Source organism: Ictidomys tridecemlineatus, unplaced genomic scaffold (genome assembly GCF_052094955.1).
Source record: "Ictidomys tridecemlineatus isolate mIctTri1 unplaced genomic scaffold, mIctTri1.hap1 Scaffold_48, whole genome shotgun sequence".
NCBI classification, from domain to species: domain Eukaryota; kingdom Metazoa; phylum Chordata; class Mammalia; order Rodentia; family Sciuridae; genus Ictidomys; species Ictidomys tridecemlineatus.
The window spans coordinates 2,154,555-2,169,010 of record NW_027523119.1 but is presented as its reverse complement, the minus strand read 5'-3'; the positions used below and the strand labels follow the sequence as shown (position 1 = coordinate 2,169,010).

The 14,456-nt window shown below is 43.0% G+C and overlaps 1 protein-coding gene across 1 annotated transcript; it reads right to left on the bottom strand.

The window, feature by feature from the left end:
• Positions 1 to 1,202, bottom strand: LOC144373756 (atypical chemokine receptor 3-like). Its single transcript, XM_078036766.1, has one exon. It carries the CDS (start codon positions 1,184 to 1,186, stop codon positions 98 to 100), a length of 1,089 nt encoding a protein of 362 aa, XP_077892892.1. The 5' UTR covers positions 1,187 to 1,202; the 3' UTR covers positions 1 to 97.
• Positions 1,203 to 14,456: the final 13,254 nt, after the last annotated feature.

Genomic DNA, 14,456 nt, shown 5'->3' with positions numbered 1-14,456 from the left:
ATGTCACTTGGGCATCAAGACCCAAAGCTCCCTTGCTCTCTTATGAAGACCATAAGCCATGTTCACAAGCTCCATGACGTGGCCTCTGCACAGCAGGTCATTTGGAGTTTTGCTCCAGCACCAAGTACTCTGTCTCTGACACTCTGGAGGTGTTGGTGAGCTGGGTGAGGCCTATTTGGGCAGAATACTGGAAGGTGAAGGCCTTCATCAGCTTGTACCTGTACTTGTGGTTGATGAAGCTGTAGAGCACAGGATTGATGCAGCAGTGCACCAGGGACAGGCTCTGTGTGACATGTAGTGCTGTGAGGAGTGTGTTCTCCAGCTGGCAGGTGAAGGGGAGGTTGTGCAGGATGGAGAAGATGTCCAGAAGCACTGCCACGTGATAGGGGAGCCAGCACACAAGGAAGACCACCACATAGGAAAAGATGACCTTCCGGATACTCTGATTCTCCTGATCACCAGAGGCTGAGATGGCCCTGGAGAGTAGGCAGTAGAAGACAGTGATGATGGAGAAGGGGACAATGAAGCCCAAGACAACAGAGACAAGCTCCATGCCGATCAGCCACTCCTTGATGCTGTGCTCAGGGTAGAACGACCAGCAGTAGGTCTCGTTGTTGGAAGCAGACACCACAGTCTTCAGGTAGTAGGTGTTGGGCAGAGACAAGCACAAGGCCAGCAGCCACACCAGAACGCACACGATGTGGCACACCATCTTCTTCCTGCGGCTGGAGGTGCTGGTGAAGTAGATGATGAAGAGGTAGCAGTCGATGCTCATGCATGTGAGGAAGAAGATGCTGCCAACGAGGTTGACAGAGAAGGTGAGGTGCGTGACCTTGCAGGTTAGCTCACCCATTTGCCACTGGTTGTCCTGCACCAGGCTGACCACCCAGACGGGGATGGTGATGACCACCCACAGGTCCGTGATGGCAAGTTTCAAGATGTAGCAGTGGGTGTCATAGCCTGTGTTCTTGGCCTGGATGTTCACCCAGACCACCACAGAGTTGGCAATCATGCCGATCACGAAGATGAAAATGTAAATGAAGGAAAGTGTGTAGAGTAGGATGCTTTTATGGGGCATGGTTGGGCAGTGCACTGTATCAATCAGGATGCAGTTGCTGCTGTTGCATGGCCAGTTAATGTCAGAGAAGTTTCTTGGCTCTGTGTAGTCAAAGAGATGCATATCCATGGTAGGGGGAGTGAGAAGGACCTACAGCAACCCAGAGAGATGGGAGAGAGAAATCACTCATCAGGGAACCTCGACTTCCAGTCAAAACATTTTTCTGGGGTCCTAATAAGGCCCAGCAGTTTTGCCCAAGTTCTGAGGTGTCTCACAAAGAAAGGAGAAAAGAAATCAATCAATCAATCATAAACAAACAGCCAGAGTCTCATTGACACAGTGTCCAAAGACAGACACAATGTTGGTTTTCTATCTTTCATTGGCTGTCTTCTTCAGACACCATCAGCCTGGCTGTGCTCAGAGTGTGAAATCAACATGGTACAGGGCCAAAGAAACACCAGACTTGACTTGTCTCCTCTATGTAGGTGGCAGTTCTGTCACTTGCCACAGGTGGTGACTAGCCAAGATTCAGTCTACCATGGGTTACTCAAAGAGACTCCATGTTACACATAGCAACTTCTGCAGGATCCAGGAGAAGAGTCAATGTGTGCCAAGTGGCCTTGACAACTGTTTCAGAAACCAAAGCAGGAACATTCCAAGGTTGGAATTATGGCTCCTCCAACCAATAGTGTCCAACATAAGATATACTGGTTATCCTGACCATGTCTGCTGCACTAGAACAGCTTCACCCACCTCAGCATTACCTTAGGGACAAAGGGCCTATCCCCAAATATGAAGGGGGATACATATTACTCAATGACCTGTCACCTGCAACTGTCCAGGAGAAGCAATCAGCTTCTCCTCTTTAGCAGAAATGCAAAACCTCATCTTGGCTCTTCTCCACTTGGGAAACTGTTGCATAACATCCACCCCCAAAGAGGGCCCAGGAACCCACAGAGGACATGCAGCTGAATCAGGCCCTCCTTAGGAAAGCATGGAACAGAGTCCCTAACTATGGAATACACCTGCTTTCTACCTCCACAGCCTCAAAACTTAACAGGTGGCCCACTCCTGAATCCCAACAAGGAAGACTGTGGGAGGCCTGGCAGCTCCCTCTGTGGGAGGTAGGGGATAGAGGTGGTTGTAGGATCCCCTCCTGGTTGTCCAACCCAGGCTTCATGTGCAGAAAGAAGGCCTGAGCATCCCAGGGTAGTGATATACCCTCTGCTCTACAACCAGGTCACTGGCCCAGCAACCAGGAAATCCCCACAGCCCAGTGACCCCAAGTGTTTGGAAGCTGACATTTAGGCACAGGAGGCCACTCACAGGGGGCAACACAGAATCAGGACAAACAAACCCTCATCAGCAGATGCCCTGTCCTAAGACAGCTTCAAGGATTCCAAAAGGATATCTGGCTAACAAGGCTGTGGAGAGTGATGCCAGAAGATGGGCTCCTGGCCTCCCAGACTGATCTCGGTTTATCCAGCCACCGCAAGCTGCCCTGAAGATACTCCTGCCACCTCCCCTAGGACATAAAGTGTCTGCGCAGACTCTCACCCTGCACCTGTGAACCCAGATGGATGTTGCCCCTGCTCTTTCACATGGCTCCAGTGCAGAGGCCTCTGGCAGCAGCCCTGCTTCTTCCTTCCCATTTCCTTAAAATGGAACACATTTGAAGTTTGACTTAGTTTAAGGCACTATTTCTCCCCCAAATCTCATCTGCTCTCATAGTCACTGAAAGCAGAGGAGCCCCACAGGCATGGAAACCCAAAAATGCTTTGTTGGAGGTGGCTGTGGCAATTCTCTGCCCTACTGGCACAACCTGGGTACTTGGCAGGGACAGCATTAAATCCTAGAGCCCAAAGAAATGAAGGACCCTGAGCCTTTGAGAGCCTGCACTAGGATTTTAACCCATTTGCCACTCTCTCACACCTGGGCTGCTTTTCTGGCCTGCCCTTTCTTTCCCTCCAGGGCATACACACTGTGGCCCTGATGCAGTCCAAAGAGAATGGTCCCAGACAAGGGCAAGGGCACAGAATAAGAGAAACCTCCTCCTGGGGCTGAGCAGTGTTCTTCTAGGCCCCTCCTCAAATCAATTCTGACACATCCCTTGCACCTGGCAGCTGCCAATCTTCAGTATCCTCCAGGCCAGAGTGGACTTGGACAATGGGAAGGCTCAGGGACTCTGATCTAACCCTGTTGCTTCTGCCTCTGCCCTCTGGGCCTGGAGTCTCACAGGATTTTTGGGACAGGCGGTCCACCCTGCAGTCACACCCTTCTCTCCCCTCAGGGGTTGAGAGTGGCACCACCGTGGAAGGTGTGGTGCAGAGACACAGCTGTTACTGCCCAAGGTTGAAGCAAGCAATGTGTGAGTGTGTGTGTGCACAGGGAGAGAGACAGAGAGTGGAGGAAAGAGCATGAGAGAGAGCAAGCACACATGCTATGTATGTCCTCATCAAATCTAAATGTAAAAGACTCTTTTTGAAATTTTTTAAGAGAGAGAGAGAGAGAGAGAGAGAGAGAGAGATTTAATATTTATTTTTTAGTTTACGGTGGGCACAATATTTTTATTTTATTTGTATGTGGTGCTGAGGATTGAACCAAGCACACTGTGCATGCCAGGCCAGCATGCTACTGCTTGAGCCACATCCCCAGCCCTGAAAGAATCTTTATTAATTCTATACTGTAGCAGAAATACCAGAATGTTAAAACTATTATTACAGATGAAAAATTGGGGATTAAAAATTTATTTGATTAGCTTTGTCTATTCTTTTACTTTCACCCCTCTCCTAATTCTGAAGTGATTCTTTCGAATCTATATTAATCAGATTTTCTGAGAAAAATCACCTTAAAAGGAGAAAAGATTTGTTTCTGCCTGGTTTCAGCCCATGGTGGCTTGGATCTGTTGTTTGGGGCTTGTGGTAAGACAGAATATCATGGCAAAGAGAATGTAGTAGAACCAACTGCTCACTTCATGGCTGCCACGAAAGAGACAGAAAGGGATGGTTTGGAGTTGAGTCCAAGTATAATCTTCAAGGGCACAAACCCAATGACTTCACTTCCTTCAACTAGGCCCTACACTCTACATTGTCCACCTCCTAGAAGTAGTGCCATTAGCTGGGACCAAGCCTTTAGTATATGACACTTGTGAAGGACAATGGAGATCAAACCATAATAAAATCCTGTAAGGATTACAGCCTAAAAGTCATTTGAAAACTCAATTCCACAATATTTTTATAGCATCCTACAATATGTTCATATTCTGCTTTAAATTATTATAGAGCAAGAAGGGGCTGGGCATATAGCTCTGTAATCGATTACGTGCCTAGCATGCTCAAGGTCCTGGGTTCCATCCCTAGTGCTACAAAAAGAAACAAGGAAGGGTCAGTGCTTCATGAGGTAGTTGTCTAAATCTGAACAACTCCAGACATTAAAAGATCCTAATACTACCTAATGAAGTAAAGAGAACAAGTGTCTTCCATGTGGAAACCCTTCAAATGCTTGAAGTCAACTATGTTATCTCATTTCAGCCTTCTTGAAGTTAATATTTTAACTTACTCAAAAATCATTTTGGGACACCTACCATACACACTATGTAATATATTTGTCTGATCTGATTTTTATAATCCAATCCTGGCAGGATTTATAATCATTGTAATATCTGTTTTGGAAAAAAATGGATGTTTTACTTCTTTTTAAATACTCTTTAAAAACTTAAAAATTACTGGAATTATCTGTTTCTTAAATACTTGGTAGGTTTCTCCATAAAGTTGTCTTTTTTTTTAAATGCTAATAAACATTTTTCTACTCTTATCTTATGGAAAGTTGTACATTTAGATTATACACATATACACACACATAATATAAGTCATAGAACCACCTGTATTTATGAAGAGGGTTCATTCATAATCCTGCCAGTTTGTCTTTCATTTTCCTTTTCTGGCAATACCAGGAATCTCCTAATGGCCAAAAGTTATGTTAATTCTTTGTGCATAATTCTCAGTACCTTTCAGTTTCATCTTTTAACACTGCCTATCTTAATCTCTGTACTGCACTGGTAGCTGCTCTCACCTTTCCTCACCCACAGAGATAAATGGTGCCTGCAGAGTAAATCACAGCCTGGTCCCTTCCTTCTCCCTCCAGTACCCGTCAGTTGGAAAATGCACACATTCATGCACACATAAGATATATTTTTAAGATCCTTGTATTTTCCATTTTAGGGACCAAATCTAAATTTCAGTCAGCCAAGAGACATTCATGAACATATTATCTTCAATCAACCCTATATTTGGTTAAAGCAATGTAAGAACATAAAGTTGTGAGCCACTCATGTTTACTTGGCAATTATGGTTGATATGCTTTTCAGTAGCTTTAGAGGATTACTGAAAGATGAATTGATGAAAACAGGGCACACCTACACTTTCTTAAAATTCTTACATGCCCTTACATGCTAACCACTACTTTCAGCGTGCAAAGTAGATTTTTATTTAAACAAACACATCATATGCATGAAACAAACCAATGAAATCATCTTGAGAAACTATCAACATATTCTGTGGCTGGTTTTATATACTAAATATCAAGTCTTACATACAGTTATAATTCATTCCTTTCATTCCTTCACCATTCTGTCCATTTATTATCCAATTTATCTTGACCTCCAAAGCCTTCACAAATCAATCCCTGGATTCCTGCCCTTTGCCTCCTCCAGGGCCAAGCCACCATCTCTACTGAGCAGGTGCAATGCTGTGTGATGGCTTCCTCAGGGACCACTTTTGATCTCTGTGCTGTCCGTAAAGCAGTGAGTACTTTTAGACTCTGCACCTGCTTTCTTACTCTTTCTCTTAAAACCCCCAATAGCTGCCATCACCAGGTGACCTCAACTGGGCCCCATCCCCTGGCTGCAGCGGGTGGCCCCAGGTCCTCGTCCCTACTTGCTCCCTGCCCTCCCCAGGCTCTTGCCTCTCTTCCAGGCACAGCGGCTCCTCCTGGGCTGGAGACGCTGTCACCACTGGTATCGCCAGGTCTTCTCCTCCTGTCACTGTGTTCTTTTTGACATTTATATTAAAATGTCAACTCTCCAAAGCACCTGTCTCTACCACCCATTTTCAAGACCTCACCCAACTGGTCACAGACTGTAGTGTGGCCTTTCCCGTCATCCTCGCGTAAACCCACAGCCATGCACGGTTTCCTTTGTTGTTCCATTTTATTTTTTAAATTCAAGCTTTGTGATGTGAGGATTGCTTGTACCATACAGTTCACTGCATCTGCTATTCTCACAATATCCACCAGCCCACAGTAAAATGTTCAGCATCAATGAAATTACTGGGAATCCCCATCATGTTAACATCCAACAACATTGATGCTAAGTGAAACTTTCCAAGGGACAACGAAGCCTATTAGCAGGGAAGCTGTATTTTTTTTGTTGTTGTTGTCCTGGGGATTGAATCCAGAGGCACTTGACCACGAAGCCTCATCCCCAGGGCTCCCCCACCCCTTTTTTGAGACAGTGCTTCATGAAGTTACTTGGGGCTTCGCTGGGTTGCTGAGGCTGGTCTTGAACTTGCAGTTCTCCTGCCTTAGCCCCTGGAGTCACTGGGATACAAGCCTGCGCCCCTGAACCTGGCAGGGAGCTGGTTTTGCTTAGAGCTCTCTGGCTGGCTCATGCCACAACTCCTGGAGGAACCTGCCCCCTCATCTCCACTCCATAATGCCCCGTTCCCCAGTGCCTCAGCCAAATTATCAATCTATTTTGAAATCATAAGATGTAAAGAATCTTGACCCTCGCGCAGCAGTTTAGAAGTGTGGAGAGAATAGGAAGGAAAAGAGGTGTGTGTTTCTCCCCAGAGACAACAGAAGAGAGTGGCCCCCAGCCCCTGGTCGGCTTCACATAGCACCGACCCTCCTCCCGGCTGGATGACTCACTCTGCTCAGGCAGAGGTCATCTGAACATGTCTCCTAGGAGGCTACTTGACAGCTTGTTCAAATGGTGACATCTTTCTGACCTTGGCTTTTATTTTTTCCCATTTCCGAATCACTTGGGAGACTACCGGGAGACGTTTTAATTTGGGCTATAAGTGTTCTCATTCTGTCACACCCCCGACATATGGCAGATGCACTGCTGGATGACCTAGCTTTCAGCTCAATCCTTTTAGGAAGAAAAAGTCGAATTTCTTACATTCACAGCTAATCTATCTGTCAATAACAGAGAAGTCGCACTATATTTTTAAAATCACATTTTCAGGCAAAAATTTAACCTGTATTTATTTCTTTTGACTGAAGTAGTATGTATAGGTAAATAAATTGGTTGGCTGTATGATAAGTTCAAATTATTGTAAATGTCATCCTCATTACAACAGAACACTGTTTTGCTCGCAGATGTACCCTAGTGCTCAGAGCAGTGTCTGAGATGTAGTTGCACTCAGTCAGAATTGACCACCTAAACAAATCGTCCACCTTTAGAGCAAGGGACAAGATTGTACAATTCCATACATAACCATGTCTTAAGATAACTCAAAAAAGATAAAGTATATTAAAGTATTTTATAAACTCCCCCAATGATTTTAGAAATATTCCATTGAATTTAAAAATCTGAAAAAAGCATACATTTCAAGACTCTGATCTTTTAAAGAATTCTCATTAGCACAGTCTTCCATAAAAAGTATCCGTTTGTAAGCATCATTTACCTTTATTTTAATTATTATTTATACAAATAACCTTTAGAATCCACATGAGACTACCAGATAAAATTACTAGACAAAAAAACTAAGTTTATTAGGCATATTGCAATAGAGAATCTGCCTTGATAGAATCTTAATAGTTTCCCAAAATGAGTAAATGGGTAAAATATACCTATGGTTCTGTGACTGGGGCTGGGTATTTCTGAGGTACACCCTGGAAACGTGGGGCCTGGGGTGGAGTGTGTGTGTAGGGTAAACTCCCTTTGCATGAGAGCACAGAACGGTGTCTGAAAGGGAATCTTCATGAGCAAACTCAGCCTTCAGTTTCAGTTGGTCACACACAGTCTTACCAGGAGCAAATATTTCTTGAGGCAAGCAGTCAATCTTTTGAATATAATCTTCATGCCTTATCATGCATGTGTTTAGACATACATAAGCACACCATAATAGGTCAATCAGGTAACTTTAAATTTTTACATGAAATAAAACTATCTTAGCATACTAAATAAATATAGCTCCTTGAATTTATCATTTTAACCAACTAAATTTTTCTTATGTAAATATCATATTGATTTTCTTGCATCCATATTCAGGGTTCATCACCTGGTGAGTGCTGCTTTCACCACTTATATTTTTATCAACTTTAACTAATATTAGAAATAAAACCTTCTGCTCTTAAAAAGTGTACAAGTGAAATGTGGAATAGAAGACAGGAAATGTTGCTGCATGCTCATACATTTTCTATCACTCAAACACAATTTAAGGTCATCATTCAGACATTTCATGTGTATGTCACATGTGGGCACAGCACCTTTTAAAGACAATCCATATATGCATGTCTGTGCATGTGGACATGGTGCCTCTAATGACATTTCATATATGCATGTCTGCTTGTGATCACAGAATGATTTAAAGAATTATTTCAGCATTGAGGATTGAACCCAGTGGTGCTTTGCCACTGTGCTAGGTTCCCAGCCTTTTTAATTTTTACTTTGGGACAGGATCTTTCTAAGCTGCTGAGACTGGCCTCAAACTTGTGATTCTCCTGCCTCAGCTTCTCAAAGGATCTGAAATTACAGGTGTGATCAATGGCAGTTGAAAGACATTTTTTAGATTTTATTAACCTATTATCATTCCATGTAGGATAACAAGTGGAAAGGTATTAAAAATTATGTTTAAACACCAATTTTTGTATATCTTTTCCTTTATTAGAACGTGTGGAGATTTCTAACCATTTTACTACCTTAATTTAATATTAGTTTGTAGTCCTAAAGTTGAATAAAGGTATGAAAATTATAATTAATCCAATACCTTTCTCCTCTTATATTAAGGATCATAAAATTCATAAGGTCAAACCATTGAAAAGGTATCTGACTTTACAATCCAATCCAATTAAGAACAGTTTGCAACTTTTTACATGCTGAGCAATTTGTGGAAGAGTAATTCACTTGATCCATAGAAACAAAGTATGGATTTTAATAAATTTAATCATAAAATATAAAATTAAAGTCTTTTACATTGGGCTAATGTTACTTTTACCTGGTGATAAAGAAACATTAGAGTTTTTATGCTAAAGCCAAATCACTTTTATCTGCCCAAATATTCTCCTATTTTTGAAAATGTGTGTGAATATTTTAAATTAAAATAAACCTATGTGGTCAATGTCAGAAAATGTTGAGCAGCACTTCAATTTAAGCTCTGCGTGTCTCACTTTTCTTTCTATATAGAGGCCAAACCACTACCCAAGTCACAGTCAGTCTTCATCCTTTCTCCACAAGCAGAAACAGTAAAGGAAAGGGAAGGGCCAAAGGCAGAGTTCAAGGGCGAGTCCACGGATGTTAAGCACAGTGACCTGTCCTGCACCTGCTTCTAAAGTGACCACGCCATTGATGCTGAGGCTCCCCAGTGCCTGGTACTGCTTCCTGTGGTGTTGAAGGGTGGATTTTATTCCCATTGGGGGTGCATGTGAGTGAAAAGAGGCAGGGACCCTGAACTCGAGGGCCAGAGGGAAAGGGGAACGCCAGTCGCTGCTGAGATGCTCACGCAGAACACGCGTCTCCAGAGCATCCCAGCGCAGCCACCGGGGAAGGGGCACGCTCCAGGCAGACAGGCCTGCAGAGCCGTTCTCAGTGGCGCAGGAAGAGAGGGCACTGGCTCGGTCATGAAGGTGACTTGAGCTGCTGTCTTACAGGCAGGCGGGTGGACGTGGCCCCTGAAGCCCATGGCTCCTGGACAGCTGGAGGGAGAGGCTGGCTGCGGCTTCCCCCACCCTCGTCCTAGGATCTTCCTCTTCCAGGCCCACAAAGTCACGTGCCAAAGACAGCAAAGCCCAGAAAAGAGACAGAATAGGAACAAAAGCAGAACTGGGCGGAGGCTGTGTTGAGGTGTGCACAAAGCAGTCCTTCCCAAAGGGGGACAGTCTCCACCCGATTCAGATAATAAAAAGATTCATGAATAAATCCATGTTTGAGAGCTTGAAGAAAGGAAATTTGAGCTCAGGAAAACAAGAGAAGCCACATATTATTACCCTTGTGGGCTGCCCGTGGAGGATCGGATGATTGTGCGAGGACGCTTCCCTCTGATCTCTGAGGGACATCCAGAGTGACTGACCCTCAGTTTTCTCAAAGATCAGCAGAAACTTCTCTGTTCAGCAAATTTGACTTGAGTTGCTCTAACCAGAAAGATGACCACTTTGCCAGAGGTCACCAGTATTTCAAAAGAGGAAAATTCTGGAAGGGTATTTACAGTGTCTTCGGTCTCATCCTGGTGATTTTAAAGCAGCCCGGGATGGGACTACAGTCTCATAATAATGATTCTGGACGGTGGGCACCAGAGGGCAGGCGTCTTCAGCTGTCCTTGGTGCCCGCAGCGTGGGCTCATTCACACCTGTCCTACCCAGGAGTAAGTACTTCCAAAAGCAGGCAATCCAAAGTGTTGCCCAGGTCTAGGAGTGTTCAAGGGGGACAGGAAAGTATGCTTGGTCCCAGGGCAGTTTATTCCTGTCAGTGATGATTCATTGTGCACATACTACAAGGTAGGAAAGGCAGAGGAGGACTAGAACGAGCTGATGGAATAGAAAAGGTGATATTTGAAGAGAAGCAATGACCGTCCTAGACAACTAGGTCAAAATGGTGCATGCATACACTAAATTCTGAGGTACTTTTTTTCTGGCATATTAACACAAATGCTACTTGCAAATATATTTAGGTATAGTAACAAACATTGATGAGGATTAATGATGCTTAGCCCCAAAGCAATGTCTGTAATATGTAGGAAAAATCAACTAATTTCTGATTAAGAAAAGTTTCTTAAAAATCAACTTTTTCGTTCATATTTTTCATGAGATATGGCTTTGTAATACTTTGGTATCATTGGTCTGTTGATTTTGCTCCTAATCTTATAGAAATACAATAAATAGAATTTAAATTTATTTAGTGTTTTATTGATTCAGCTTAGATGAATAATTAAAAATAATAATTTTTATATGACTTTATGCAAATTATCACCCACAAAAACTCTAGGATCTCCTCTCTCTTTTATAATCACACTTTTTGGATCAGCAAGTCCTCTGGGATTTACAAGAACGTTGAGGAGACACTGTCCCCTTGGGAAGCTTCTTTTGAGAATGCTGAACTCCACATCCTCATGGGGAAGACTAGCGCTCTGAAGCAAGCTTAACAATTACCATCTTATGCAAATTGAGATAACAAAAAACCTTAGAAAGAAGATTGTAAGTTGCTGTGCTAAACTATACTACACATTAAGTTGAAAATAAGGGGATAGGTATGTGTGAATGGGGGGGGTCACTTGAAGACCCCCACAATAATGTGTATGTGGAGTACAACAGAGTGAAGAAGTCTCAGATGCTAGTTCATCCTCTCCCAGCTCCATTCAGCAGTCTGTGGCTCTGCAGGTTAGCAGGCCTGTCAAAGGTCTAGCGCCCAGTTCTTCACAGAAGTGTCCCGCCCTCCTGTACCAGTCCTCCTTAAAAAGTGCATGTACTTTGCTTTTATTCCACAACAGAGTCTTCTCATATCTCCAGTTCTACTCTGTATCTCTCACATCTTTAGGCTGCAGGATAAATCTAACTGAAGCATCCTCCTATGAATCTCCGTGTAGTTGTTCCTGTATTTTCATAATTGACCTAAGAATGCAGTTCTCCAGAAAGAAGATCGAATCCCTATGGATAGAATCACTCTTTTTCTAAAAACTCCACTAATAATGAAAATAAACAAAACTAAAAATTGCCTGAACTTGAGACATGTATATTTTAAAAACAGCCCAGACATCAGCTCTGAGTTCTGAACTCACATCCAGCCTCCTACTTGAAATCTTTCGTGACCGTGACCTTTGCTCCCTGGGTCCCTAAGTCTTTCTCAGAGTCCCCTGTATTAGTAATAGGTGTATCAATCTTTTCACTTCATAAGACACACTTAGGGCCATTCCCCACCATTTCTGATTCCCCAGAACTGTGTCTATTTTAAGTTCATGACATTTCCTTCACCATTATTCCATGTCAGGCAACAGCTATCCCTGGACAACTGTGGGAACCACATGTTGACACTCTCCATACTCAGCTGTGTCCTCTTGCAGACTATTCTGTATGATGTTCTGTATGACGTGGCCAAAGCAATTATTTCAAAACTTAAATCTGCAGCTGTGGTCTTTTCTCCTAAGCTGAACCTGGTCCCTTTAGTGCCTCACTTGTCTTCAGGAAGGACCTCACCTTGACAGACAGAGACCTGGGTGGTCAGGCTGCTACTGACTTTCAGCACATCTCTTGCATGATCTCTTGAGTCTCTGCACCCCAAACAACCTGGACACAGTACTCTGTTTTCACCACGATACTCTGTTTTTCAATACTCTGTCACATTTTAGTGCAAGAGTGACTTCCTCAACAAATTCACAATTTTACATTTAAGTAAACATTACATATCTCACCTTCTAGAATATTCCTCCCCAAAAGATTTACCTTTTCTGTTTGTGTACACTGTTTATCCTTCATATAGGATTAGTGCAAACCCTGGCATCTACTAAACACACACACACACACACACACACACACACGCGCGCGCGCGCGCTCTCACGCGCAGGCATATATGTACCCGTGAATGAGTCCAGGCTTCCTTTGGAGACATACTGAAATAGTCACAAGTTTTACTAGTTAGAACTTCCATCATAATCAGAGGATGGTATTTCCTCTCATTCAGGATTAAGGAAAGCTAGTGAACTGCTTCTAACAACAATTTCTTAATTGGTTATTAGACTATTAGTGGTTCTTGTTTTGATTTGGATCTGGAATGTTTTCCCAAAAAACTCACATATGGAAAGCATGACCCCCAAAGCAGCAAGGTTAAAAAATGGGGACTTTTAGGGAATGAATGGATCATGTGGGCTATAACCCCACCAGTGGGTTAACCCAGTTGATGGAATAATAGTTGAAGTGGGCCCTTGGTTGATAACTTCAGGAAGGTAGAGTGTGACTGGAACACGAGGGGGACTGGGGTCATGACCCTGGAGACTACATCTACTCTACCGTGGGGTCCCTGCTGTCTCCTTCTCCTTTTCTGCTGCCATGAACTGAGGCACTGTCCTCTACCATGACCTTCTACCCTGATGTTTCTGTCTTGGAGCCAGCTGACCATGGACTGAACCTTTGAAACTGAGACAAAATGAATCTTTTCTAAATTGTTCTTATCAGTTATTTTGTCCGAAGTGTGAAAAACTGACTAACACAGAAATTGATACTGAAAGGAGGGGTAATTGTTATGACCATACTTGGCCATGTGGTTCAAAAGCCCCTGGAACTGATATACAGCAGGATTTGGAAAAGTTTGGGGATGCAGGGTGGAGAAACCTTAGAATGCAGTAATCTGGGCTTAGTGGGTGATGCTCAGAGGAATCCGGAAGACCAGAATGCTCCCAGCAATGTGAGCAGTGAAACCTGGCTTGTGAGGCTTCAAATGGAGACGAGGACTAGAGGTGGGGCCACACGTGTTCCACTCTGGCAACGAACTTGTTCCTTCGCCTGTGTCCTGGGACTCTCTCAGGCTGAATTTAAAAGTGATGGACTAATTAATCTGACAGAGGAAATCTCAAGGCAGAGGTCTGGATATCGCTGGCTGCTCTGAGCCAGGTTTACTGTGAGAATCAGAAGTAAAAGAGAGAAGGCTTTGAACACTTGGAGTGTGTCCAGAAAAGCGTCTACACAGAGGACATTGCACAGGTTGATGGCGCCCTAGTGTCTAGTTTTCACTCTGGTTCTTGTGACCCAAGCTCCTTTTTAAATTTATTTTGAAACTAGTCTGTTTTCCCCTTTCTAAATTGAACATCGGTCTCAAGATCAATATGCAGTACAATCATCATAATTTTTTTTATTTTTTTAAATATTTTTTAGTTGTGGTTGGGCACAATATCTTTATTTTATGTTTTAGATATAAAATGTGTTTTAACTGTGTTATAGTCACATTTTTATTTTTTATGTTTTTTTTTAGTTTTATAGATTTTTTTAAAATACATGACAGCGAAATGCATTACAGTTCTTATTACACATATAGAGTACAATTTTTCATATCTTTGTATATAGAGTATGTTCATACCAAATCATGCCTTTATACATGTACTTTGTTTTTTGTTTGCATTCCAATTCTTATTATACATATATACCACAATTTTTCATATCTGTTTATATATAAAATATGTTGACACCCAATTCGAGT